This window comes from Astatotilapia calliptera, chromosome 10, assembly GCF_900246225.1.
Source record: "Astatotilapia calliptera chromosome 10, fAstCal1.2, whole genome shotgun sequence".
Lineage (NCBI taxonomy): Eukaryota > Metazoa > Chordata > Actinopteri > Cichliformes > Cichlidae > Astatotilapia > Astatotilapia calliptera.
Genome location: NC_039311.1, coordinates 10651755 through 10677611, shown reverse-complemented (window position 1 = coordinate 10677611; position 25857 = coordinate 10651755). Strand labels below are relative to the sequence as shown.

The following is a 25857-nucleotide window of genomic DNA, read 5'->3' as shown; positions in this document are numbered from 1 at the left end:
TCTGCCAAAAGAAACAGATGTAGCTTTTACGTATTTATTTCATTTCATTTCATTTTGATTTTATTTTATTTTTAATCACTTAATTAATGAATTATTGTGGGAAATGTTTTGATTGGAGAGAGTTCCACGTAGAAGTGGGCAAATCAATCAAAAAAGCCACCGTGTCCATATCAGTGCTGGTACTGGTATCAGACCGATACTATAGATAGCATTGATACTTTGTTTCTATCCTCTTAAGTTCAGTATGTAGCCCACTGAATTGTGTTACATTTTTTTAATGAAAAAATATACCTCAAAAATGCAATATCTCTGTGGCTGTGTTGTCTGTCCTTCTGTTTAATTTATAGCTTATAACTTAAATGACAGAAGTGGACCCAAAGTGCCGTAAAGACAGGGACGTTTACGTTCCAGGTCTCCAAAAGTATCGGTAACGGTATTGGTATCGGCACTACTTGGTATCCGATCGATACCAAAATTCGCAGTACTGCACACCACCAGCTTTACATTATCCCCTCACTTTTTCACGTCCTCCTCCTCCAGCCCGCACGTGCTGCGTGCTCGCCCCTGAGTCCTTCCTCTCGTGCGTGTAGCCATTGGTTTGGGATGATGTCATCCGCAGTAGAGACAATAGAGCCCTCCTCCCCCGTCACTGTCTCCTCACACACGCTTCGCAGCTCAGAGTGACACACGCTCAGACGTGACGCCAGCTGAGTTAGCCAAGCACCCCTGATGACATTTCCTAATTTATCTGTTTACTGTGAGTCCGGCAGAGCTGTGCATCGTCTAGTCAAAGCAGTTTTTTTTTTAAAGAAATTATTCTTATTTGTGATTTTCCTTTTTCTAATAAGCTTCACCTACAAACGAGCAGGCAGGGGAAGGTGTTACACAGCTGGATCATACCAACACATCGGGTCGTGCTATTCGGGCCACTGCAGACATGAGGAGCTCTCATTCCGCTGCGCATAAATGATGAAAACACTACGGGACTGCCACTCTTGATGTAAGTGATGTTATCTTTTATTTAAATTTATTATTAAGTAAGTCGTCGTAGTGCACGGTCCGGTCGGCCTGCAGCCTGTGATAGTCCCCCATCAGCATCTGCTTTCAAACGGTTTATCTCACAGCACAGATCTGCTCCTGAACGCCGTCATTGTGCAGTCATGTGAATGCAAGAGAGAGAAACAAGAAGTAGAAGGCAAAGCATGATCGTGCATTTCAGCGCTGGCTGCCGGATGCCATCAGTCATCTGTGTTTGCAGTGATAAGCGGCGTGTGCCATTTATTGTGATAAATAACTGCAGCCCCGTGGAGGGGCTAAGCAAAGAACGACACGTGAACTCTTAATTATGCACGTCCACGCTACATCAGAGGCAGGAAGTGAAGGCACAGGCCTGCTGGCCCGGGCCCGCATTAGCTTCATTTCTCGTCATAGTAAAGGTTAAAAGACCGTGCCACGGTGATGCGATTAAAATACGGAGAAATTAGACGGTGCGCCATCTACCGACTGCACAAACAGCAAGTAAAAGATTGGCAATTACTGGCCTTTAGTAAACATGAGTGCAGAGGAAGAATGCGACTGTTTATTTTCGCTTGTAGTGGTGCTGATGAGATGAGGAGAGCTTGTTGTTTTAAATAGCAGGATCCAGAGATTTTGATGCCATTTACAGAGAGATGAAGGTGCAGACACACATAAATATGCCAGCCTATGTAAGTGACTGATGACCTGTAACTCCACCATACACAGGAGGCTGGTGGATTACAGTTAGGCTGTGGTCAGAGTGAAGCATGCAGGTTGCTTAGCAGCTTCACTAACTTTACCAATGACACAAATCTGCAGGAGAATCACTGCAGTGGCATCGCATAGACACAAAACAGTTTCAGATGTAAACCTGCCCTAGGCTCCATTGTAACTATTAATATGGCTCTTTAACCTGACACAGTCAGTTGTGGGTTTAGTGATCACCCCGCTGAGAATAATCGTTCAGCTCTGCTGTTCAGTGTTGACTCAGTGCTTCGGTCAACCTGTCCAGGTGAAAGCACGAGCAGTTCTGCTGATGGTCCAACGCTTCTGTCAGACAATGCTAAAAATCTCCATCTATTAAACCAAGGGAAGAGGCATCAAGGTGGCATTTAAAAAGTGGTTAAACTGATTAACAGCAGCTGATTAACTCTGAAATATTTTCAACTTATGTATAAAACACAGGAACATGAGCATCACTTGAGATTACTTTTAAAAAATGATCACATCAGAGTGATGTAGTAGCTTGAAGGACATGAAGGTTAACACCCTCATCTTCCCTGTGATGAGTATGCATATTCTTTATGTGCTTGAGTTTAATGTCAGAAGGCACACACATCAGGAAACCATAGAAACAATGTTACAGCCACGTAGGTGTCCAAAATCACTCTCTATGTTCTACTTTCACACTATATATAATGATAATGTGTGTGTCTGCAGTATTTCAGTGTCCTTAGAAAGTTCCTCATGGAAAAGTACAGTAGGTACATTGCATCATACAGATCCAACAATAATCACTGGGCAAGATATAAAATGGCAATGATAACTTGGCATCTTAAATATAAATCTAGTGTTGACTGAAGAGTAAACACTTAGTACCGTAGTAGCATTTTTCTCCATGTGGATGTGCATAATCCTCTGTAAATGGACAAAGGCCTCAAACAGGTCTTCTGTTGTCACACCCAAAGTCAGAGTCAGCAGACTAGTCAGGATGACTGTTAAGTGATCACAGGGTTTGATTGTTACCTGAAATGAATCAGCAAACTCAGTAGCTTCTCCAGAGTGGAGCTGGCTCGTTCTTCTCTGTTTCATGGGAAATTGAATATGTTTGAGTTTAAAACTTTTCGTGCTCTCTGACGTGTTATAGGCCACAGGAGATTAACTGATCACATTTGCAACCCTGCTGTGAGGAGAAGTGAACGATTCAGAGTCAGATAACTTTATTTATCCTAATGGGGGCAAGTGAGAGAGCAGAGAGCGTTCTATAGTGTGAAAGAGTGCAAGGAAGTAAAATAAAATAATATAAAACAACATAACATATACATTGAAGTATTGGTAATGATGGTAATGAATGAAGGGTTGGTTTAGAGACTGCTGGACTGTATGACTGACTGAAACGGGAGCACTGAATTGGTGGCAAGCAGTTAAAAGTAGATGATTTAATTTGGATTACGAGCTGGTATTTAAAAAAAGGAAAACTAATGTGTGTTGTCATCTGCATGCTCAAATACAGGAAGTCACTGCTTTTCATACATGGATCCTAAATCATTTATAACAAGACGTCTTACGAATGCGAAACGAACACTAAAGTGGTTGCTATGCAAGTGAAGTTCTGAAACATTACTAGTTTATTTAAAGGCAAACATACACTAAATATGGCCAAGTGAGTAATAACGCACAGGATTACCTTGATTTCTTTTTAAAGAAACAGCCAATGACAGCCTGTCTGATTAATGTGAAATAATACACTGAAACATGTGATCCGGCTCCATATAGGGCTCCAGACCTCAAATGAATCCTCCCAACATGACCTCAGAATCGCTCCCACTGTTAGTAATGATTAAATCATTAAGCGTTCCTCCTTCTAAATGTTGACGCCGTCGGCCAGCCTTGGCGCTGAGAGAGATGCCGCGACAGCCCCGGGGTGTCCTGTATTATTATTTTCATGCACACTCATACTTTCTTAGGGGAGGGGGTTTCTTTTCGAGGATATGAGGGAAAAATAGAAACCGAGTGTTGTTACCACGCTGCAACTAACAGATGCTGCTGTTGACTTTTTTTTTTTCCTTTTTTCTGTTCTAGTTGAGCGACTCTCTGTCAAATAGCATAAGGTTTCGGTGTTACCCGCAAGAGACAAAATGATTTGGGACCCAGTGGAGCTTTTCTGCTCTGCTCCTCCAAAGGTTCTCGTGTGTGTGAGGTCTTTAAACTAGATTTAAAGCCTTCCTGCCCGCCAGTTAAACCTTCCCCCTTCACTGGTTTAGATCAGGCTTGTAACAAATGATCACACACAGTCACTCAGAGGGCTTCGCTACGCGTTGTTACATCTTGTTTGACAGTTAATCTTTAAGACTTTTTTTTTACCTTTGTTTGTAAGAGTCGACATGTCAGAAAGTTACAGTGTGAGCTGAAATCCGGTGGATGGAAACGAGAACATTTCAAGAGTTTTAAAGGTAATTGAGACGGCGTTCTTTTTACAGAGATTATATATTCAAAGAATATTTCTCTTCTTATCTTTACCTGACAGAGGGCTCAAGTCCCAACCAACCACAAAACCTCTTCCTGAGCTCCTTTTGTCACTGTCTATTCTTAGATTTCTATTTTAGGATTGTCATTTCTTTGGCGTTCCGATAAAACTGCACAGAGCTTAAACGCCTTCCTCATTGTGCTGTTACACCCCACAGCATCATTGTTTTTTGCGAGGTTTAAGAATACAGCATATAAACAGCAACGAATTAAAATACACTGACAATTAATGGCCTTTAAAATGTCCATGTGAACAAGAGTCCAGAGGAAGACCGTGAGTGTTTATTTGTGCTTGTGGTGATGCTGATGAGACGACGGTGAGAGGCAAAACAGAGTGCTAGCTAGATTCGCTAACCTGACTTTACAACCAAAGCACATCTGCAGCGTCATAACACAGAGGCAAACCAGTTGCAAACATAAACGTGCCCTGGGCTGCGTTTTTCCTGTTAATATGGCTCTTTAAATGTGACACGGTCAGTTGTGGGCTTATTGATCACCCTGCTGAGGCTAATCATTCAGCTGTGCTGTTCAGAGTTTGAACAGTTGACCCAGTGCTTTGATGAACCTGCCCAGGTAAAAGCACAAGCCGGTGATTAGCACTGGTTTTCTCCTCGGTTGGTAGTTGGTATTTGGCATTTTTGTTAAATTCAGAAAAGGAGAAGAAGAAGAAGAACTGCACAGATGTGCGAGGGTTATAACACCACACGTCCTATCACTTCTTTTTCTAGGTGTTAATTGTTAAATTATTTGCATGGCTTTTTGATAATCTTTCTTGCGGTGCAGCACTTTGGTCAACGTCTGTTGTGTTTAAATGTGCTATGTTCATAAACTGAGTTGACTTAATGCTCACTGATTGGCCAGCTTGTGCTGTTGCTTCCATCACTTTCTGTCTGCTGACTGTGGTGATTAGGTGATGTAATTATTTTGACTTTGCCTCCCTAGCCCGTAGTGGTGGAAGCTGTGTTGAGACCGATTGCTGTTAAAAATTAAAGCATGCAAAGAACTAACGCACACCAGCAGAGAGCATAAATGCCTTTTGAGCCAAACAGCAGGGCGTTTTATTTGAGATGTTGGATATTTAAGAATGGCCGTAAACGATCCTCGTGTGTCATTATTGTAACATTATCATGCCTTTGTTGGCAAAATACTCTGATTTGGGCATCTGAGTCACAACGAAGTCATCACATACAAGTGAGTTGCCAGACATTTCCTTTGTCTCAAGTGAATGCATCATTAGATGTGCGACTAAGGTCTGATTAGAGTGTGACTCACAATGACTTGCGCACATCTCTGTGCCGTTCTTACGCACACAATAACCAAACTTTTTTAAAAACTAGTTTCTTTATCTTGTCTAACTTCACTTAGTCTGAGGTGTCAGTAGTTGTCACTTGATGTCATTACAGAAAAGCCTGACGTTGATAACGCATTATTTATGCTGTTTTAAATGCGCTTCCAAAGCTTTGTTACAAATAATATACTACTGCAATCCAATCCCTTTTTTTCTGACACACATTAATGTAAAACAGTGTTGTAGATGTTAATTTTCTTGCACAAAAGGACAAGAACGTGACGGTAAAGTTTACTACGAAAAAACTGAGTCGACAAGGAGCGATGGTGAGCTGTTCCTGATGTTTCTATACAAGAAAAGGAAGAAAATGAGATTCTGGGTTCTCACAATAAGGCAACAGAAGGGAGAATTTCATGGTTTGATTCAGGAGTTGAAGCTGTATCATGCCGGCTTTCATACATATTTCAGGATTTCAGTGGGGCAGTTTGAGCTCACATCTGAGGTGGTAGAGAAATACTTTCAGAGATAGTCAGATTGTATATTCAGTAACGGTGCACGTTTTGTTGCCAATTGCAGGATTCTGATTGGTCAATATTGTTTATTTGCATTAGAAAAATTTGAAAATCGAGTTTGCTCCAAAGAAATAATTGCCAGAAATTTGTCCTACGAAACACAGTCGCTGTGAACGGTCACATTCACATTAAGCATAGGTGAGTCCGAAAAACATTTATAGTGCGTGAACGAGTTTCACACGTCTTAAAAATGATGTTAAAGCTGAGTGTACACTTAGAACAGCCAAAACGTAATTTACTAATACATAGAGTAGTGTAATTAATTACTATGTAATATGTAATACACAATCATACCTCAGTCGGTCAATAACACCTGACACTGACACATTAACCTACTTGTTTCTGTGTCAAAATGTTATTCACATCTGATTCTGACCCACTTTGGCAACCAGCTATCTGTGCTGGGTGCTTTATTAGTCATTATCATTCATATCATACTTAAGATGGGCAGGCGGAGCCTCGCTCCCTGCTCCCTTTTCCTATCTGCAACCCACTGCTGTCACAATTAACATTTCTACCCTGGGGCGTGTTGAAGGGGGGACTACATACTGCCGTGACTCCACTGTCAAGGCACCCAATGATGATGGGCAGAGTATGTGTTTTGCTTACATGTAGAACAAATTTTGTGCGCTTGGTACTTGGCTGCTTCTGGACTGGATGTTTCCCATAATGCTTTGGTGGTCAGCCAAGTGTATTATCAGTGTTTAGCAGTACAACAGAGGAGGAGTTTTCTGCTGCTTGGCTTGTTGAAGCTTAACGCCAAGTCACGCTCGAGTGTTTAAGTCCTGACAGGTCCTGATGATTGGTGCATTATTCTCTGCCATCAACATCCATGCAAGTAAAGGAAACTTGCTCTGTTTACTCTTTAATGAAGACATAGAGGTACATAGAGTAATTGGTCTAATTCACTAAGCCACTAAAATCACTAAATCATATATGTAGAAAAAAAATTAGCTTTTATTTTAAGCTAGAATTTTAAAGGATTAGTCTGCACTTTTTTGCAAAGAGGGGCAGATTTTGCAGGCTGACTGAGCAGGTTGCAACTCCACCAGCTACCATTAGAGTTCAGAGACTCACCAGACGCTATGATGCTATCACAATACTTCACTCACAATAAGATAATATTGCGATTTTGCAATGTGTTTAGCATTGCAGTAGTGTATATTTTGATTTATCACCTTTTTTTCAGCTACAAATCACAATCTTCAAAGTTAAGTTTTGACAATATGTATTTTATCCAAAGTTATATCCCATCAGTTACTTATGATTTTAAATGGGAGTCATCCAGCGTCATAACATTACATGATGACATAATTTTCACCAAACGGTAATACATAGGCATAAAGAGCTTACTTTATTCATTTTATTATTATATGTTATTAGTGAGCATCCATCAATAATTTGAATCAACACATTTCCTTTACATTTGACACTTTACACTACAGAAATCTGTTAACTAACTTTCACACCAGCTTGTGTCCAGTGCCCATAACTCTTTCTTTCCATCTGTCCGTTTGCTTATGTGTGCGGAAGAGCAAAGAGAGCAGCAGACCGCCTCTTGTCATTTTGTGCCCACTGTCAGCTCAACACAAGCAAAAATGTGGAAATGTGGATCGTCCTCTGACAGAAACAGCCTGTTCATCAGCCTCTGGAAACAAGTGACTCAAGATGACAAAGTTTCCTGCCATCCTCATGCTCAAGAACCCTTACTGTTATATATAAAAAAAGAAGCATGACAAAAAAAACACATGCAGTGGAAGAGATTCTTTAAATCAACCCATTTAGAGTTATTGAGCATCCTCAAAGTGGTGTTTGCTCTGCTGCTGTCTGCTCTGTGTTTGCTGTAAGGTGCATTGTGATGAAGTAGCTACTTAAAACGGGGGTGGGGTGAGAGAGAGCAGAAATATCGCTATCAATCTTGCAAAACCAGACAACCATCTGCTCCCAAAAAACACCAGTTCCCTCCCCTCAACAGCTTGTCCCCAAAAACACTCACTGCAATGCCTCTGCAGCTGGAAATGGACCACACTGCCTAAATCAGCACTGCGACTGATCACTGTGGGGTTATGCAGTGATGGCCCTCCCACTGTAAGCTTTACACTGTCCTCCTGTCATGCATATGAGGGCCTTATTGTGTAATGCATATCAGGATGCACTTCTTTTGTTCTCGAAAAAAAATTGTTGGATTTCTTTAAAATTGCCTGGTTGACATGGGAAATCACTTAATGCTTCATTCAAGGAAATTATAATTTTATTGCAGATATTTCTTTGCTGTGGGAGAGTTCAGTCGTATGGAAAAACATTAGGAAGTCTACCTTTTCTTTCTGGTTCTCGCCTGTGACTGTAAAGCCGTTATCTCTGCTCTGCTGGTGGAATATGAGCCGAGGGAGGGCGTCATGATCTCCCCCGCAGGATCATGCAGCTCTTACTAACAGAAACTGAGTGGCACTCTTCTTTTTTTTTTCCTCCCCCCTTAAATATTGCTTTTAAAGTGCAAAAGTTTGTATTTCAAATCATTTTACTTTTATGTGCTCTAATTCAGAAGCAGCTAATGTGATTTAAAAGCTTAGCAGAGTATAGATATTTTTCCTGAAGTATTCACACATGAGCGTGTGTGTGTGTGCGCGTGTGTGTGTGCGTGCGTGCGTGTGTGTGTGTGTGTGTGTCATTCATCCTGCGGTGCTTGTTTATTCAGTTTCATGTAGCCTGCTGTCAAATGTTTCATACAGAATCCTCAGAAAAGTGCTCAAAACATATTGAAAATATACAGTTAGCTTTGTGCACATACTGATATGAATTATGAGACTAATACACTTTACGTATTACATACAACAGCATTATTTACCATTATTGAAATGTTGTGTGAAGAGTCAGAGTTAGTAACACATTAATTTGGCCCATTAAAATGCTGAAAGGGTTTCTTTTCTAACTTTCTTTAATATCTCAGTGAGCGATAAGCCAGTCCCTTTTGTGCCCATGCTCTGCCAATATGCAATAACAGACTGCTCTTTGTTGTGCATCTGTGTGCGTGTGTGCGTGCGTGTGTGTTTTGGATGCAATTAGAGACAGCCTAGGATCTGTCAACTTCAGCTATTAGCAAGGCGCCAGCAATGAAAAACTGTCAAATCCTAAATTGAAAATAACAAGCCTGTTTCTGTGACCACAAAACAATGAGTTTGCCCTTTTAAAAAGGCTTCAAACAAACCCTGTACACTTTGTACCCTCACTATTATTTAAAAAAAAAAAATACAATTACTGGAAATGCGTCAGCCCTCGGCATGTACAGCATGTTGGCAGAGCAGGTAGCTTGCAGACTTTTATCAGATTCCATTAGACGAGCAGGTTAATTAGGACCAACCGACTGCAGTGATTTTACATAAACACAGCTAATTAAACACAAATTTGATTACCGTATTTCCCGGACTACAAAGCGCACCTAAATATTAGCCGCACAAGCTAAAATCAGGGGAAAATCCTGTTTTGTACATACATTAGCCGCACCTGACCAAAAGCCGCAGGTGTTTCAATGTTGACTTATCATATGTAAGAGAATATGCACAAAGGGAATTGTCAGGAAACAGATGGCTGTTTGGAGACATCACTTTTATTAATATTTTGAAAAACAAGTTATGGGTACATATTTGCACATGTAGTACATAACAGTAGCCTACAGCACACCAGAAAAATAGATTCGGACTACCTTTTAGGCTCAGGTGCAGTGACACGGCTTTAACAAGAAGAAAAGTCAGTCATTCACCACCATCTTTCTCTTCTTCCTACGCACTAAAACCACCAAAGTCCTCTTCTCCAGTGTCGGATACAAACAGGCTCAGGATGGCTTCGTCATCCACTCTTCTTCTCTCCTTCGTTGTCACTTTCAAAACCAAAGAAATCCTCATTGTCAGTGTCAGAGTCGAACACCCTCAGAAGGGCCGTGGCGGTGTCCTCCTCTCCATCATGCAGCAGTCCAGCCCTTCAAAATCCGTTGGTGATCGTGGATGTTTTCACACTTTTCCACGCTGTCAGAATCCACCGGTGGAGTTGGGCATAACTTGCTTTTTGGGCATAACTTGCAAGTTTATCGCCGCTCATCATCCACGACTCCCGCTGAACGCGTAGCGCTACTTTGAAGTTTGTTTTTCGCGCTACTTCGTACGGCACTACGTTGCCTGGCGGACGGACATGTGACTAACATACCACTCTTGAACCCCGATCCTTCCGCCAGGCAACGTAGTGCCGTACAACAGCGGAACACACAAAACAAATCGTCTTACAATATGACAAAAATCACGGACAATCCATAGAAAAGCCGCACCTGACTAAAAGCCGCAGGGTTCAAAGCTTGTGCAAAAAGTAGCGGCTTATAGCCCGACATTTACGGTAATCGTTTTATCAACAGCTCTCATACCCTTGTTTTATTCTCGCGTACTAACAACCCAATGTGCTTAAAGTATTAGCATAAAAAGTACTTGTTCTGCTGGGGTTTGTTAACCGTCCTCCAAGTACAGGATTTTCTGTGCTGCACAAATATGGCTCTTTTTCTGTTGTTTCATATTGCATACACACATTTACATGTTGTTAAATGTTGTGTAATTTGAGGAGTTATTTGAATAAGAGAAATAAAAAACTAAAGAACATCTCAAATGTAACTAGGGCCTTTAAACTTTTTTTATATAACTGCTTAAAAAAAGTTTGGAGCCGCTGCTCTTTAATTCTTGGACATTCTTACTTTGTGATATTTTCTTGAAAACATCAAGTTTTTCTTATTTCAATTTTAATTAAATGCTCTATCTCACAGTTATAAATAATTTTAAGAAATCCTGGAGAAATCCTTTTGGTTTGGTCCATTTTGGCCAAACCTGACCTCTGAAATCCATCTAACCCTGCCAACCAGACCAATCACATCCAATCTCCTTGGCAGATGTGAAAATAGGATCTTTTATCAATCTTTAATGTTGCCTTTGAAGCACCGAATGGGCTTAATTTAGAAGATTAGGCAGAATTCCTAATTGAAACTTTAAAAGCTGTGGTGTCTTTTGTTCTTGCTGTGAAACAACATCCTAACATCACTGGTGTGCTTTGAGTGTTTTCCTTTTTTCTCTGTAGCTGAGTGAAAATGCCACTAACCAGCCTGCACTTTACAGCATGTGACAGAAAAGTAATCAGAGTGATAGAGACTTCCACCATGACAAAACTGGGTCATTGTAACACCCACCCCCTTCACCACAGGCAAGGCTGAAAGAGGAAAAAAAGATGAGGATGTCATCACCAGACTCTGTGCGTGGATATAAGCATGGGGACGCTGGAGCGCGGTTTGCTTTCTCTATGGGTTGGTAACTGTGTTGTGGTGGGACCGAAGGCATCCCCAGATCACTTTGACGTGTCCCTTCCTTCCCCGTAGTCTGTGGTTTATAGTGTCACGTTATAATCTGCCTCCCTGTATTTTATCTCTACCCTCTTTTGTTTCTGTCAGCCGGTGTCGTCCCGAGCTATCTGTTCCTCCCAGCACCCACTTTAACCTGTTAGTCTCCCATTGTGCTGAGAGACTTTTGAATGTTGCTTCACAGTTGTAAGCTTAAAAAAGAAAATCCACTCTCAACAATCACTCTCTAAAAACAGCTCTATGTAATTTACCAGGTGGATTGATGGTCTTCTAGTTTGCTAGATCTGCTAATATAAAAAGATCAGTATAGGGAGTGCCTTTATGCTTTTAGGCTGAGGGTTAAATTGAAAGAAGTAAACACCGAGGGTCAGTCTGTGAAACCCAGCCACTGCAAGTGCCTGGTTAGCAGCAGTCAGTGTGATCAAATACCGAAAATTAAAATTACAGCTAGGAAGGCGTCTGAGATGACAACATTCAAAAGATGGTTAGAAGTTAATATAATCCTGTGAGGTTTATTTTACTACAAAAAGGTTCATTTCTAAACCATCTTAGTTTGTGATTCATTTTTGAAGTATTAAAGTATTAAAGTAGTGAGTATCTAAAAGCTTAGCCTAAAGGTGTTCTACACATGAACAGTGCTAATAAAAAGCTGTGGAGGGGCAGAATGACAAATTAAACATTAATTTAGGTCTTTTACCAAAAAAATGCTAAAAACAATGAGAGCCCCAGTGACACAGGCCTAGAGACTGGTCAGCAACCGCCTGGCAACCACTGGTCGACTTCTCCAACTGGTCGGCAAATGGTTGCTGGTAGGTGAAAATGGTCAGAACGAGGTGTACAGGGTTGCATTAGAAACCTCCTTAAGATTGCATCATTGCTCATTTGCACAATCGCCATGGACACCCATAGAGGGCACCAACTTATCTGCAGTCACTAACTTCTGGCTGTGTGGTAGTGAAACAGAAAAGTGTGGCACATAATGGAAATGGATACTGTTTCCCTTCAAAGTAAAAGTTGAAAGGTTCTGTTTGTAGTAGCAAGGCACAACTTTAACTTTGAAGAAGATTTGCATTGTTTCAGTGCCACTGGGCAACCAGTTGGTGAATGTTTGCAGACAAGTCAACATCTTCCATGTAAATGTTTAGCAACCAAGGAGGTTTTTGGTGTAGCAGATTTCATCTGGCAACTGTCAACAAACCAACCGGACAGAAAATACACATTTTTCTTAACAAACGTCAGTTGCACAGCTCTGGGCTTGTGAGACTGATGCATACAGAAAAGGCTTAGGTCCAGAAATCAATTTTCAGTGACTGAAATCAGTTGCCCCTTTCACACTTCACTAGTTTATACCAAATTTTCAATCCCAAAGCATTAAACATTAAACAAGCAGACATTAAAACAGCCTCCCACGGCTATAAGGTTAACCAGGCTGTACACCTTTTATGGCTGAAGTAAAGGCAGGAGTTAACGAATAGTTTTTATTTTCTTTGTCAGAGAAAACTGTGTTTAGAGCTCAACGCGAACATTAGCATCCTAATATCCTCCCAGCTGACCAGCCCTGGCACCAGTGCAACCATGTCTGCTAGTGTGGCAAAAAGGAAATTAAAGCAGTCCATCAACCAAACAACTCACGGCACAGTGAACATCACAGACAGAGTATACGTGCCAATGGGTGGATTTCACCTCAACGACAATAATATGTCATTTTAACCTTTCAAAGCAGACCTAGTTTATAATGAATGTACCAAAAAAAAGTAAAAATTTCAACTCTGACATTGTGAAGTAACTGCAGCGACCTGTTATTAGAAGCATTACTCATTCAGACAGTTTAATGCTATAGAGACACTTCAATGTGTGTTTTATTATTACACTGACTTCATCTCTTTTTGCTGCGTCATGATGTGAAAACTTTCTCTCCAGCTGAGCCGTGTTGTTGTCTACGTGGTGACCTTCTGTTTATACCATGGCCTGGACAAATGCTTGTTTTTAATTGGCCCAAAGGATGTGGTTAAATTAGTTGCTACCAAAGACAGGGTGAACGGCCTAATGGCTGTGGGCAGGAAGTCTTTCATCTCAGATAATCACAAAGTGAAGAATCTCACTGAGCCATTAGCTAACTGTGAGTCACTAGGATGTTCCGCAGTGAAAATGCACTGCAGAGACGGAAATACAAAAAGACATTTTGTGCCGAATTCAACAGATTGAAAAACGTTAAGTGCCCAAATCAGCTTGGCATCCACATACATATTTCAGCATACAAACAAAATAAAGGCTACATAATGTTAACATCCAGAACATACTATGTTCAGCAGTATATTCAGCTGCTTTTAACATGGTCTGTTATTTCATGTTCACACATCTTGTTGGGGACCTCTCAGAGGGATGAAGGTTACTGAAGCTTGTTTGATGCAGCTTTTGCAACAGAGCTGCTAAGAAGCCTCACTGCTATCAGGATTAGCTAGGATTATTTGCTGCTAACAGCAAACAGGTACACACTCTTGAACCTTTGGATTCAGAATCTCACAGTTGAATGCCAACAGGATTACCCGGGAGCAGTTTCAAACTGAATGTCAGATTCCTATAAATACAGATGAAGGTTAAAGCGTCTGTCCACTGGCCCTGGTATAAGCAGACTGAGATTGTGCAGTGCATGTTTAAATGGATTCCTTAAAATTCATTACTCCTGTGATATCCATTCACCTTAAACATGCACCTCTATGGGTCTTCACTTCATAGAATTTCTCTTTCATTTGCAGCAAGTATGAAGAGAAATACCACCAAGTTAATAAAGGTCAAAACAGAGATTGTTGGTCGGTTGTTTTGTATTGACTCTTGGCATGGTTTGTCACGAGGAAGACACCTTTACAGGTGACTTACAAAAATATACAAAACCTAAAAATCTGTTGATGTTGTGAAAATAGTTGTCATTATTGTTGAGGATTTGGAGCTTTACATTTCACAAATAATTTTGCTCTTCAAAAAAATCCACTGAAAGCTGTAATTACAAAAAATCTTTCATTTGCATCTGTGTACATCATACAACTCAGGAGCTGCAAGGCAATGTTCATAATCTTTTATGAGCACGTGCTGTTTGCATCTAAACTGAAGGAATGTAAAATGTGCCCCTCATTTCCAGTGTATATGTGAACTAAGACTAAATCCCTGACTATTTTCTCTATCTCTCTTTTTCCCCTTTCACTGGACAGCTTTGCATAAACCCAGATGCCTCCCCTCCCTCTTGACGAACGCATAGTGGTCATTCAGCGCCCCAAAAATTTAGCCCTTTGCGAGGCTTCCCCACAGACTATCCCGCAGCACTCCTCTCATCTCACAGCCTCCTCCAATGGACAAGTCGCTCAACCTGCTCATCTCCATCCTTCTCAGTCCCAATTTTATTCACCCACCTGTAAATCTCTGACTCTGGAATGCAAGCGCAGGTCCTCTCGTGTGCAGAAATTCAAGGGCGACCAACCTGTCCTCCCGGCGGCCGTCAGACACATCCCTAGCCACTGCCACAGCAATGGCACGGTAACTCTCGGCCCGCGTCTGCCCTCACACACGCATACTATTGATATCAGAGTGACATTGGACAAAGGAGGAAGAGGTGGTGGAGGAGGCGGAGGATTCAGCAACTCATTAGGGCGTAGCGGGAGTATAAAAAGTGGCAGAGGGAAATGTGTCTCTTCAGGGTTCGAACAAGGACAGTGTGAGAGAAAAACCGGAACTGCAGGGAGGCCAGGTGGCGTCGAACACAGGCCACAGCGAATTCGTCAGCTGTCATCAGCCCCTGGTGGGGTCCTACAGTTTGTCCCCGCCCAGGCGCAGCAGCATAAGTTTAGGAGTGAAAAGGAGAAGGAAAACACTGGTTTTCTTAACAGATGTGACCACGAGTTTTCCTCTATAGGTCACAGGACAAGCACCAAACTGGGACCGGTCCATCAAAGCCTAAATAGTCACAGTCTGACCCACCACCACAACTCTGTCCCTTTGCCCCATGCTGCCATCCTAAACTCCACCTACCCCCCGTCTCCTTCCTCCCAACCCACCTATGTCGCAGCCTCTCTTCAGCAACGTAGACAGCCTCACCCAGCCTCTCAACCCAGGGATCACCGCCCTCACCTTCTTCATGGTTTACCCCTCTCTCCTTGCTCCTCCCACGCTGGAGGGTTCCCCAGCCCTGACCACACCTGCACCATCGACTGCGCGCACCCATTCAGTTGTGGCTGCTGGAGGTTGGTAAGATGCAGAGGGTGTAAAGGGCACTCGGCTAGCTTTCAAGGAGGTGGTGGAAGCACTTCCACCTCATTTTCCTGTGGTCACAATGTTGGAGCAGTAAAGAGAGGAGGTAAAGAAATGGGCCTGAGAAATCTGGGTGGGTGTCTCTCCAACGCCTCCACCTCTAACACCTCATCTTCTAACAGCACTGCTTCTGAGTGTCGCGCGGGCCTGTTCAAACCTCTCCGCTGTGCCTCCTGCTCTGGTGAGGCTGGAAACTTTGAGAGTCCTGCTATTCTTCGCAAAAAACTTGTAGGAGGATGTCTTCCCTGCACCCCGCTGTCCTCTTCTGCCCCTCTGCGGGCAATACAGAGCTGCGTCACAGGCTGCAACCCCAAAGCTTCCCAAACGGGCAGTTCCACCTGCAGCTACTGCAGCAGCGACCCCATAGTGGTCACATACAACCCTCGCAGAGGCAAACCCCCAGGAAGAAGCATTCCAGCAGCTCATCCGATGTCTGTGTATCAAGCCGATGATGACGACTACAGCGTGCGCACCATCTGGCCCGAAGAATTGGCCAAGAAGATGACCCACTCTAAAGCTCAAAAAAATCACTGTGCTGGGGGAGGTGTAGGAGTCGCGAAAACCTGTGCGAGTCAGACCCAGAATGGCAGTAATGGAACAGGGCTCGTTCTCCTGGACTGTCAAAACCTCAAGGAGTACGCACAGACGCAGCTCACAGACCACGCTGGACGGAGGCGGCTTCAGCAGGGCAAAATGGCAGCCCTCGATTTTATGGGCTGCAGGTCAGGACCGGAGTACGACGACGGTCGGAGCTCGCTGAAGAGGCTTTTGAATAAAGCCGAGGATGCGGGAATGAGCGATGGGCCTGACCATGACGAAGACGCAGCATATCCCTCCTCCCCCTCTCCCCGCTCTGCCTCCCCACCGTCACCTGTGTCCTTTTCCCCTCCACCATCCGCCCCCACTACGCTAATCAAACCCAAGCCTTGGCAGAGAGACAGGGAGGGAGGACACACTCTGTCGTCGGCTCAGTCACTTCACCTGGCCTTGAACTCCCTGAACAGAGAGCAAGATGAGGAGAACAACAGAAGTAAGAACAGCTTAAAATCCAATTGTGCTGAGGCCATTGCGGTCAGTGATGTAAACCTGGGTCATAATAGCTGGTGTCAGGTTGTTTTGATCACAGCTGTTGATCAAAAATCTTTTGGTTAGCTTCATTTTATGACAGTGTTAATGTTCTAGTGCAACCTGCTTTTATAATCTACCAATAATGCACACAGAATAATATGACCCACTTTTGCATCAGGGACAGAATTGCAGATTCACTTTAGTTTTTGTCGTTGCATTGTATTGATTTTTTTAAGTATTCTCTTGATTTGGTGCTTTGTTGTAGCAGCTACTTGTTAACTCGCAGTTAACACCACCTCTCGACACTATCATTTCCCAGTGCGCCTCTCTCTGCCGCTCTCCTCTTCCTTGCCGGCTTCTCTTTCCGATGAGTCTGTGATGACTCCTGATGCGGAGAACGCTGTGGTCAGTCCCATCCTGCCCTTCCTGTATCTGGGAAATGAGAGAGATGCTCAGGACCTGGACCTGCTCCTACGCCTCAACATCGGCTACGTGGTCAACGTGACCACACACCTGCCTCTCTACCACGTCAGCTCTGGACTGCGCTACAAAAGGATCCCAGCCACTGACAACAGCAAGCAAAACCTTCGACAGTACTTCGAGGAGGTTTTTGAGTTTATTGGTGAGTGCTCCACCTCTTGTACATTGATGTGTGCAGTGTTGGGCACTGTGGTGGGATTACTTTATTAGGTAATAAGTAGGGGTGCAACGATACTCGTATCGATATTGAACCATTCGATATGGTGCTTTCGGTTCTGTACGCATATGTATCAAACAATACAAAATAAAATTTTATCAACTTTCCTTCTGACGATGCTGTCTGTGTTGAGCGCTCAGTGGATCTGCGCTTGACAGTGCAGCCTAGGCGGAGTAGTCGAACGCAGATTCACTGAGCGCAGGGCAAGCTAGCGAGACAGAAGTTAAGCTCTCCTTGCAACATGGCAAATTGAACCTCCCCCACCCTCATTCAGATCTGGCGTTTGGAACTATTTTGGTTTTCATGTGATGTATGACCCTGAAGGTAAGCGAGTCATGGACTAAAGTAAAACAGTATGTTGGATGTGCCATGCAATGCTCAATTACATGGGTGGGAACTAGTGTGTTAGCGCAGTTAGCTCGTTAACGTGTTGGCACGGAGATTTGCCGTGTTGTGGCGTTAACGTCATTTCAACGAGATTTACGCTGACAGCACTAGTGGGAACACAACAAATATGACTGCACATTTACACCGACATCATCAGAATCAGAATCAGAATCAGAATGGGTTTATTGCCAGATGTTGAGGTTTACAACATTAGGAAATTGCTGCGGTGCTTCAGTGCAGACAATAAGAATTAAAGTGCTATGTAGAAAGAAAGATATGTGCATGAGATATACATGAGATATATACATGAGAATAAGAATTATGAGTGCTACGTAGAAAGATATATACATGAGTGCAGGTGGTGATCAGTGCCAAACATGAAATGATGCAGTGACACAGCGTAGGGTCATGTGTTAGTGGCGGGGACAATCATGTGGTTATTGTTCATGTGTCCAACAGCAGAGGGGAAGAAACTGTTCTTATGGCGAGAGGTTCTGGTGCGAATGGACCGGAGCCTCCTGCCTGAGGGGAGCAGGTCAAACAGACTGTGTCCAGGGTGAGAAGGGTCAGCTGAGATCCGGGCTGCACGCCGCAGTGTCCTGGAGGTGTACAGGTCCTGCAGAGATGGGAGTCTGCAGCCAATCACCTTCTCAGCAGAGCGCACAACACGCTGCAGTCTCTGTTTGTCCCTGATAGTGGCTCCAGCGTACCACACGGTGATGGAGGAGGTGAGGATGGACTCGATGATTGCAGTGTAGAATTGCATCATCGTCCGTGTTGGCAGGTTGAATTTCTTCAGCTGCCTCAGGAAGTACATCCTCTGCTGGGCTTTCTTGATGACGGAGGTGATGGTGGGCTCCCACTTCAGGTCCTGGGTGATGGTGGTACCCAGGAAGCGGAATGAGTCCACAGAGGTGATGGGGGTGTCAGTCAGGATGATGGGGGGGAGTGGGGCTGTGTGCTTCCTGAAGTCCACAATAATCTCCACTGTCTTCTGGGCATTCAGCACCAGGTTGTTGTGGCTGCACCAAGACACCAGACGTTCAACCTCCCTCCTGTAGGCAGACTCGTCCCCGTCCGAGATGAGCCCAATGACGGTGGTGTCGTCTGCGAACTTGATTAGCTTGACAGACTGGTGGGTGGAGGTGCAGCAGTTGGTGTACAGGGAGAAGAGCAGAGGAGAAAGAACACAGCCCTGAGGGGAGCCGGTGCTGATGGTCCGGGAGTCCGAGACATTCTTTCCCAGCCTCACGTGCTGCTTCCTGTCCGTCAGGAAGTCAGTGATCCACCGGCAGATGGGATCAGGCACATTCATCTGGGAAAGCTTGCCTCGGAGATGGTCTGGAAGGATGGTGTTGAAGGCAGAGCTGAAGTCCACAAACAGGATCCTGGCGTAGGTTCCTGGGGAGTCCAGATGCTGCAGGATTAAGTGTAGGGCCATGTTGATGGCGTCGTCTACAGACCTGTTGGCTCTATATGCAAACTGCAGGGGGTCCAGGAGGGGGGCCGTGAGGGTCTTGAGATGGGAGAGAACTAGGCGCTCAAATGACTTCATGACCACAGATGTCAGAGCCACGGGTCTGTAGTCATTTAGTCCAGTGATCCTAGGTTTCTTGGGGACAGGGATTATGGTAGAGGACTTGAAGCAGGCAGGCACATGACATGCCTGCAGTGAGGAGTTGAAGATGCCAGAAAACACTGGGGCCAGCTCGTTTGCACAGTGTCTGAGGGTGGCAGGAGACACACCGTCTGGGCCGGGAGCTTTCCGAGCATTCAGACTCCTAAACTGCTTCCTCACATCTGCTTCATGAATATGAAGAGTTGTGGTCGGAGGAGGTGGTGTGAAATCCTCTTTTGTGTGGGGTGAGGGGGCGGGTGTTGCAGGTGAACAGTTTGAAGGTGGTGATGGCTCTATGGAGGGGGGAGAGGTGGGGGAATGAGTGTCCAAAGTGCCTCTATTGTTGGGGTCGTTGAAGGTGTGAAGGCTGCCTGATGGCTCGTCAAAACGGCAGTAGAAGTTGTTAAGGGTGTTGGCTAAGAGCAAGTCATCAGTGGAGTGGGGGGTTTTAGGCTTGTAGTTTGTTATATTCCTAAAACCTTTCCACACAGAGGCCGAGTCATTCTCTGAGATCTGCTGCTGCATCTTCTCAGAGTGCTGATGTTTGGCAATGTCCACTTCTTTAGTGAACCTGTACTTGGCCTCTCTGTAGCAGTCCCTGTCTCCGCTTCTGAACGCCTTACTCTTTTCCAGCCACAGCTTTTTGAGTTTAGGAGTAAACCAGGGTTTGTCATTGTTATAACTCACCCTGGTGCGTGATGGCACAGTGATGGCACAGGGGCGATCGTGGCTCAAGAGTTGGGAGTTCGCCTTGTAATCGGAAGGTTGCCGGTTCGAGCCCCGGCTTGGACAGTCTCGGTCGTTGTGTCCTTGGGCAAGACACTTCACCCGTTGCCTACTGGTGGTGGTCAGAGGGCCCGGTGGCGCCAGTGTTCGGCAGCCTCGCCTCTGTCAGTGCGCCCCAGGGTGGCTGTGGCTACATTGTAGCTTGCCATCACCAGTGTGTGAATGTGTGTGTGAATGGGTGGATGACAGGTTGTGTAAAGCGCTTTGGGGTCCTTAGGGACTAGAAAAGCGCTATACAAATACAGGCCATTTACCATTTAATGCTGTCCTCACAGAAGTGGATATAGGAGGTGACAGTGTCCGTAAACTCGTCCAAGCTGTTAGAAGCAGCCTTCATTGTGTCCCAGTCTGTAGACTCCAAACACGTGCGAAGCTCCTCCACAGCCTCGTTGCTCCACAGTTTTTTAGTCCTCACGACAGGTTTGGAGCGCTTCAGCCTCTGTCTGTACATCATCATCCTAGTGCAAAGACAAGTGGAAGCAGACAAAAACAACAAGCACGCATGCTACAAACTTTGTGTGAGGTAATGGGGTCGTTGAGGACGACTGACCCCTTAGGTGGGGGCTATGTAGCGGGTCAGGGCTGTTCGGGGTTCTGTTTGTACAGTTATGTTTTGTTTATGTTGCCATAGTGACGGGTGACGCCCTCTCGCTGCGACGGTGTGTCCTTCCGGGGTCAGAGGGCGCCCTGTGTGTTGCTGTTGTTGCTGTTGTTGTTGCTGTTGTTGTTGTTGTTGCTGTGCTGTTGCCGCGCTGAGCAGTTAGCTAGCGGCAGTGTTCTTCTGCAGATGTTAATAAACGGCTGTGCTCCCTGGCTAGCTCACGGGAAGCAAGACCAAACGATACCTCCGTCTCCTCCTTGTCTGAGCTCGCCACAATATTTTAGTTCTGCTGAGCCAAATAAGACAGGTCAGGGTGAAGAAGTGACAGCCAAAGAAAAGCTTACCACAAAACGGAAAAGTTATGACAAATCAGACTATAAGGCAAAAAGAAAGTTCAGCTTTATGGTTTCATGGACAAAAGAATTTCTGTGGCTGCAATATGACAAGCGAAATAACCAGGGCTGCACATAAGTGGTCCGCAGGTGCGCATTCGCTGTCAAAATAAAAAACGGGCACAAGATAAGAAGTTGCAACGCGTGTTTGCATACATAAGATTTTCAGGAGGAGGACAGACATTTGTTTAGAACTCTTAAAGATGTCGAAGAAGCAAGCTCCTTTAATCAATTACTGTGATGTTCCTCCACCTCCAAAGAAATGTCAGAAGGAGTCCGAACCACAAAAGAAGCACGTATTCTCGGAAAAGTAGTTGCAGGAGGTGAGCTGGCTTCAAACAAATGATGAACGCACAGAGCGGAATGTGCCGTGAAAATTTAATAAATGACAAATTAAAAAGGCATGAGCATTTTTTTTTTGTATCGGAAAAATATCGAACCATGACACCAAAGTATCGAACCGAACCGTGAATTTTGTGTATTGTTGCACCCCTAGTAATAAGGGGTTAAAAGTTCTACTTTAGTAATTACTAGTGCTGTCAGCGTTAATCTCGCTAAAATGATGTTAACACCATAACCACATTAATGCGGCAAATCTCCTTTAGCGAGTTAACGTGAATCGCCCCGTGCGAGGGCTACACAGCGTCAACGTGTTAGCGCGGTTTGGCGTTAACGTCATTTTAACGAGATTAACGCTGACACCACTAGTAATTACATTTTAAATACTAATCCAAATAATGGGAGGCTTAGCTTGTTTGTGGACCTACCAGCATTTATATAGAAGCTTGATATCAGTTTCTGCATTACGTAGAGACAGACGTAGTACATGCTATCTTAGCTATCTTTCAGATGTAAAAAGGGCTTTTACCAAAAATGTCAGCTTAGGTGCTAACTAGTAGCTGTGTCAGCACTGAAATGGTAAACCTACTGCCAAGAATTAGCAGTTTTGTTGTGAGTGGAAGCTAGCATGCTAACATCAGAGCAATGCTAATTTTTAACTGTGCTAATTTATGTGTTATGTACAGAATGCATTGCATTTGGGCATGAAGAAGCATCAAATTACTTCATTAACCAAGAAACATTATTGAGAAGCAAATCTAGACAAAAAATGTCAATCTGGGCCAATCTAAAAACCACGATATGATTATGACACAGATGACCAGAGTGGGCATCTATAACCAATATTTCCCCGAGTCATGCCCTCTCTTCTAATATTGTTTTGAATAAGCACATGTGTGTGCAGGCACCCACATAGCATCTTAAATACACTGATCAGTCACCTTATTAGGTGAACCTTGCTGGGACCCCGTTTGCCTTAGAACGATCCAGAACTTTAAACAATGCTCAGTTGGTACTAAGGGGGCCAAGCGTGCCAAGAATTTACCCCCCACACCATTACGACACCACCAGCAATATGAACTATCGATAAAATGTAGCATAACACTTCAGCAATCTTCTTTTGGCTTATTTTGATGAGCCCATGTGGATTGTAGCTCCAGTTGGCATCTGGTGTGGTCTTCTGCCATGTGATTATTGTGTTAACAAGCATTTAGCAAGGCGGTGATAATCCTGTTTTATTAAGAAACTTTATTTGAAAGAGAGAGGGGCCAAAGAAGACGTAGAAGTCTGGAAGAAGAAAAATTCTAATTTTTAAAATAAAATTTTGTGTCCTAGTCAGCAAACCTTTTAGAGTGTTTTAGTAGATTTCACTGTTGATTCTATAAATGTAGTTTTTATGTACTAGGAACAATGAAATTAAAACTAATTAAGTGCCTGAATGACTTCCAAGTGGCATACTTCTAGGAGGACACTGGTCTGAACTGGTGAACTTATTTGTACCAGCATTTCAACTGTCACGGTCCCACTGCTCTTCAAATACAAAAACAAGCCTCTGTCTCATTACTGCGACAGCTAGTGAGCTCAATTAGTGATGCATGGTATGCAGGTAGGACCCGCAGTTGGTCTTGTTGATAAAAGGATAGTGTAGCAAAATTAAGGTTAACAAGCTTCCCCTTACCAGAAGATATAGGAATGACATCGAGCATATGTTTATTAAGACGTCGAGCAGATAGCTGTTACTGTCACTTTTATTTTTCAATGATGAGCTAATGTTCAAACAGTGGTTACTCAGTGTCAGAGTGTTTGCGGGATGCTTTATTACTCCTTGCTGTGACTTCAGGAGTCAGGAGACTACTGAAGTCAGTAGTCTGCGATAACTGTTGCCTGGTAACCTGCTTTTTCTTTTTGTACTGAAAGAGAGAGGAAAGGCAGTGACTTGCAATGTGATCGTTAGTTCCTTTGTTTCCTTTAAAAGCTATTGTGTTAGTGTCTATGAAGTGAATTGCTGACTCTGTGCCATGCACTCTGTGATTCATCTGCAAGTTTATTTAATAGCTGGTAAAACTTTTTCTTTAAAGTTACAAATGAAATGAATTATTAAAAGCAAGTGCTGATGATGTACATGTTGCTAAATGTGTGTTACTTGTGTTTAGAAAAAAACTGATGCAGTGTTAGGTCATTTTTTTACTTCTTGAATGAAAACTGAGCTCATCCGTTTTGTTGCTCTCATCCACAGAGGAGGCATATCAGAGTGGACAGGGAGTGCTGGTACACTGCCAGGCAGGCGTGTCCCGTTCTGCAACCATTGTCATCGCCTACCTTATGAAGCACACCCTCATGACAATGACAGATGCCTACAAATACGTGCGGAGCCGCCGTCCTGTGGTGTCGCCGAATCTCAACTTCATGGGCCAGCTTTTGGAGTTCGAGAGGGACCTCAACTCTGGGGTGACTCCTCGCATCTTGATGCCTAAGCTTAACGGTGTGGAGACGCAGGTGTGAGAAAGGTCAGGGGTCGCGAGTGTATGGAGGGAGTTAGCGCAGGTGAAAGAGAGAGCAGGACTGAAGTGGCATTGATGAGGCATGAAGGGAGGACTGGAAAATGCTGTTGTGTTTGGCAGTTAGTGCACTTTTCATACTGTGAGACAAAAGACTGGACGGTTCAGTTGTTTAAGTAGTCGTTCTTAGACAACTTGATCTCCATCCAGCGTCTTGTTTTTAAGATAATGTGCCAATATTTTGTATATATCTAACATCACTCAGATATCTCAACACGTTTTTCTTTTTCGTCTAATGCCTCTTCCTTTCCATTCCCATTGTTTACAGTCACAGTAACACATTGGAAGATACTGACTCTGTTGCCATGAATCATAAATGCATGCAGAAATGGAAAGGAGGGACTTTAATACTGCTTCCACTGAACCGCTTGGATGCTTCCACCATATGTAGCAACACAGAGGTCATTTCGATGCACTTTATTTCCCGTGCGTTTGTTTTAGTATCACCAACTGAATTGTCACAAAGATGAGAAGAATTTGTCATGCAGACCTCAAACAGTGTTTTTGGTTCATATTAACATTTTTCTTTTTGTTGTTGTTGTTTTTTACTAATTTAAACACTGTACAATAGAGCATTATGGAGCCAGGAGGGAAACGTATCACAAAACGTGACAAACAGAGCTTGATGCTGGTAATGGCAGTTTTTATTTGAGTGAAGCAGCCTGTGTAGTAGAAAAGAATAGCAGTGCAGTATTGAACATTACACTTATTATGCAGGTTAATACACTAAAAGAAGCTTGTAATGAAAGTGGGAATGAGAGCGCAACACCTTTTTTTTACACTCTATGATTTCAAAAAATATTTAAAGGTTTTTCTGCTACGATGACACTGTGCAGTGTGCGTTGTTTCTTTTGTGGTTACTTTATAAGAGAGATGTTTTTTTTTAAGCATGGATTTGTCCTGTTAGGGGGCGTGGCCCAATATTTTTTCAAATTAAAGAGCACACAATAGTTTGATATAACATTAACATTTGTTTAATGTTAGCGTAGCCTATCTGGTTGGAAACTGTGAGCTAAATTGTTTTATTTCTGTGTTTGTGGGGAATTTGTGTTGTTTTTGTTTTTCTAAACAGCAATGCGAAAAATAGATGCTTTTATTTTGTACCGTTTTTTAATTGCGACCTAGGCGTCGTTTCATAAATGGGATCGCCAGAACGGGGCTGAAGTTATTTTTTTCATGAACTTTACTACTTTACAAGTCCTCGAGACAAATATACTTTAATATTTTCATACCTTTGTGAACAAGTTGGAGGTTTTTAGCTGATGCTAAGGTTGTTAGCCCCTGTTCTTTCGCCTTGCTTTCCATACTGAATTTCTTCCTCGTGCGCGTCATGACTATGCATTCTCTTTCATTATGAAGGCTTTGGTTTGATTAGAAAAGGGCATTTGTTTCACTGTGAATTAGTCCAAATGTAAATCCTATTCAGGTTTAAGGTGTAACATACTAAAACAATGAGACTTGCGTTTGAAAACGATCTCATTGCAAAGTATAGTTACCTGACTTCCCCTTAAGTTGCTTACAAACTAGTTGCTAATAAAAGTGGTTGCCTAATAAATAAACCTCTAGGCAACCACTTTGAATCACAAGGAAATTGCACCCAACTGAC

General features: G+C 43.4%; 1 protein-coding gene across 3 annotated transcripts; it reads left to right on the top strand.

Annotated features, from left to right (window-relative positions):
- The first annotated feature begins 628 nt into the window (after positions 1-628).
- Positions 629-25857, top strand: LOC113030765 (uncharacterized). Of its 3 annotated transcripts, none has more exons than XM_026182463.1 (5): positions 629-757; positions 849-1000; positions 14713-16835; positions 17193-17495; positions 23930-25857. In XM_026182463.1, the coding sequence occupies exons 3-5, from the start codon at positions 14729-14731 to the stop codon at positions 24193-24195; spliced, it is 2676 nt and encodes an 891-aa protein (XP_026038248.1). In that variant the 5' UTR covers positions 629-757; positions 849-1000; positions 14713-14728; the 3' UTR covers positions 24196-25857. The 3 variants fall into 3 exon arrangements, with proteins under 3 accessions (XP_026038248.1, XP_026038250.1, XP_026038249.1); XM_026182465.1 differs by having other exon boundaries at positions 11353-16835; XM_026182464.1 differs by having other exon boundaries at positions 629-1000.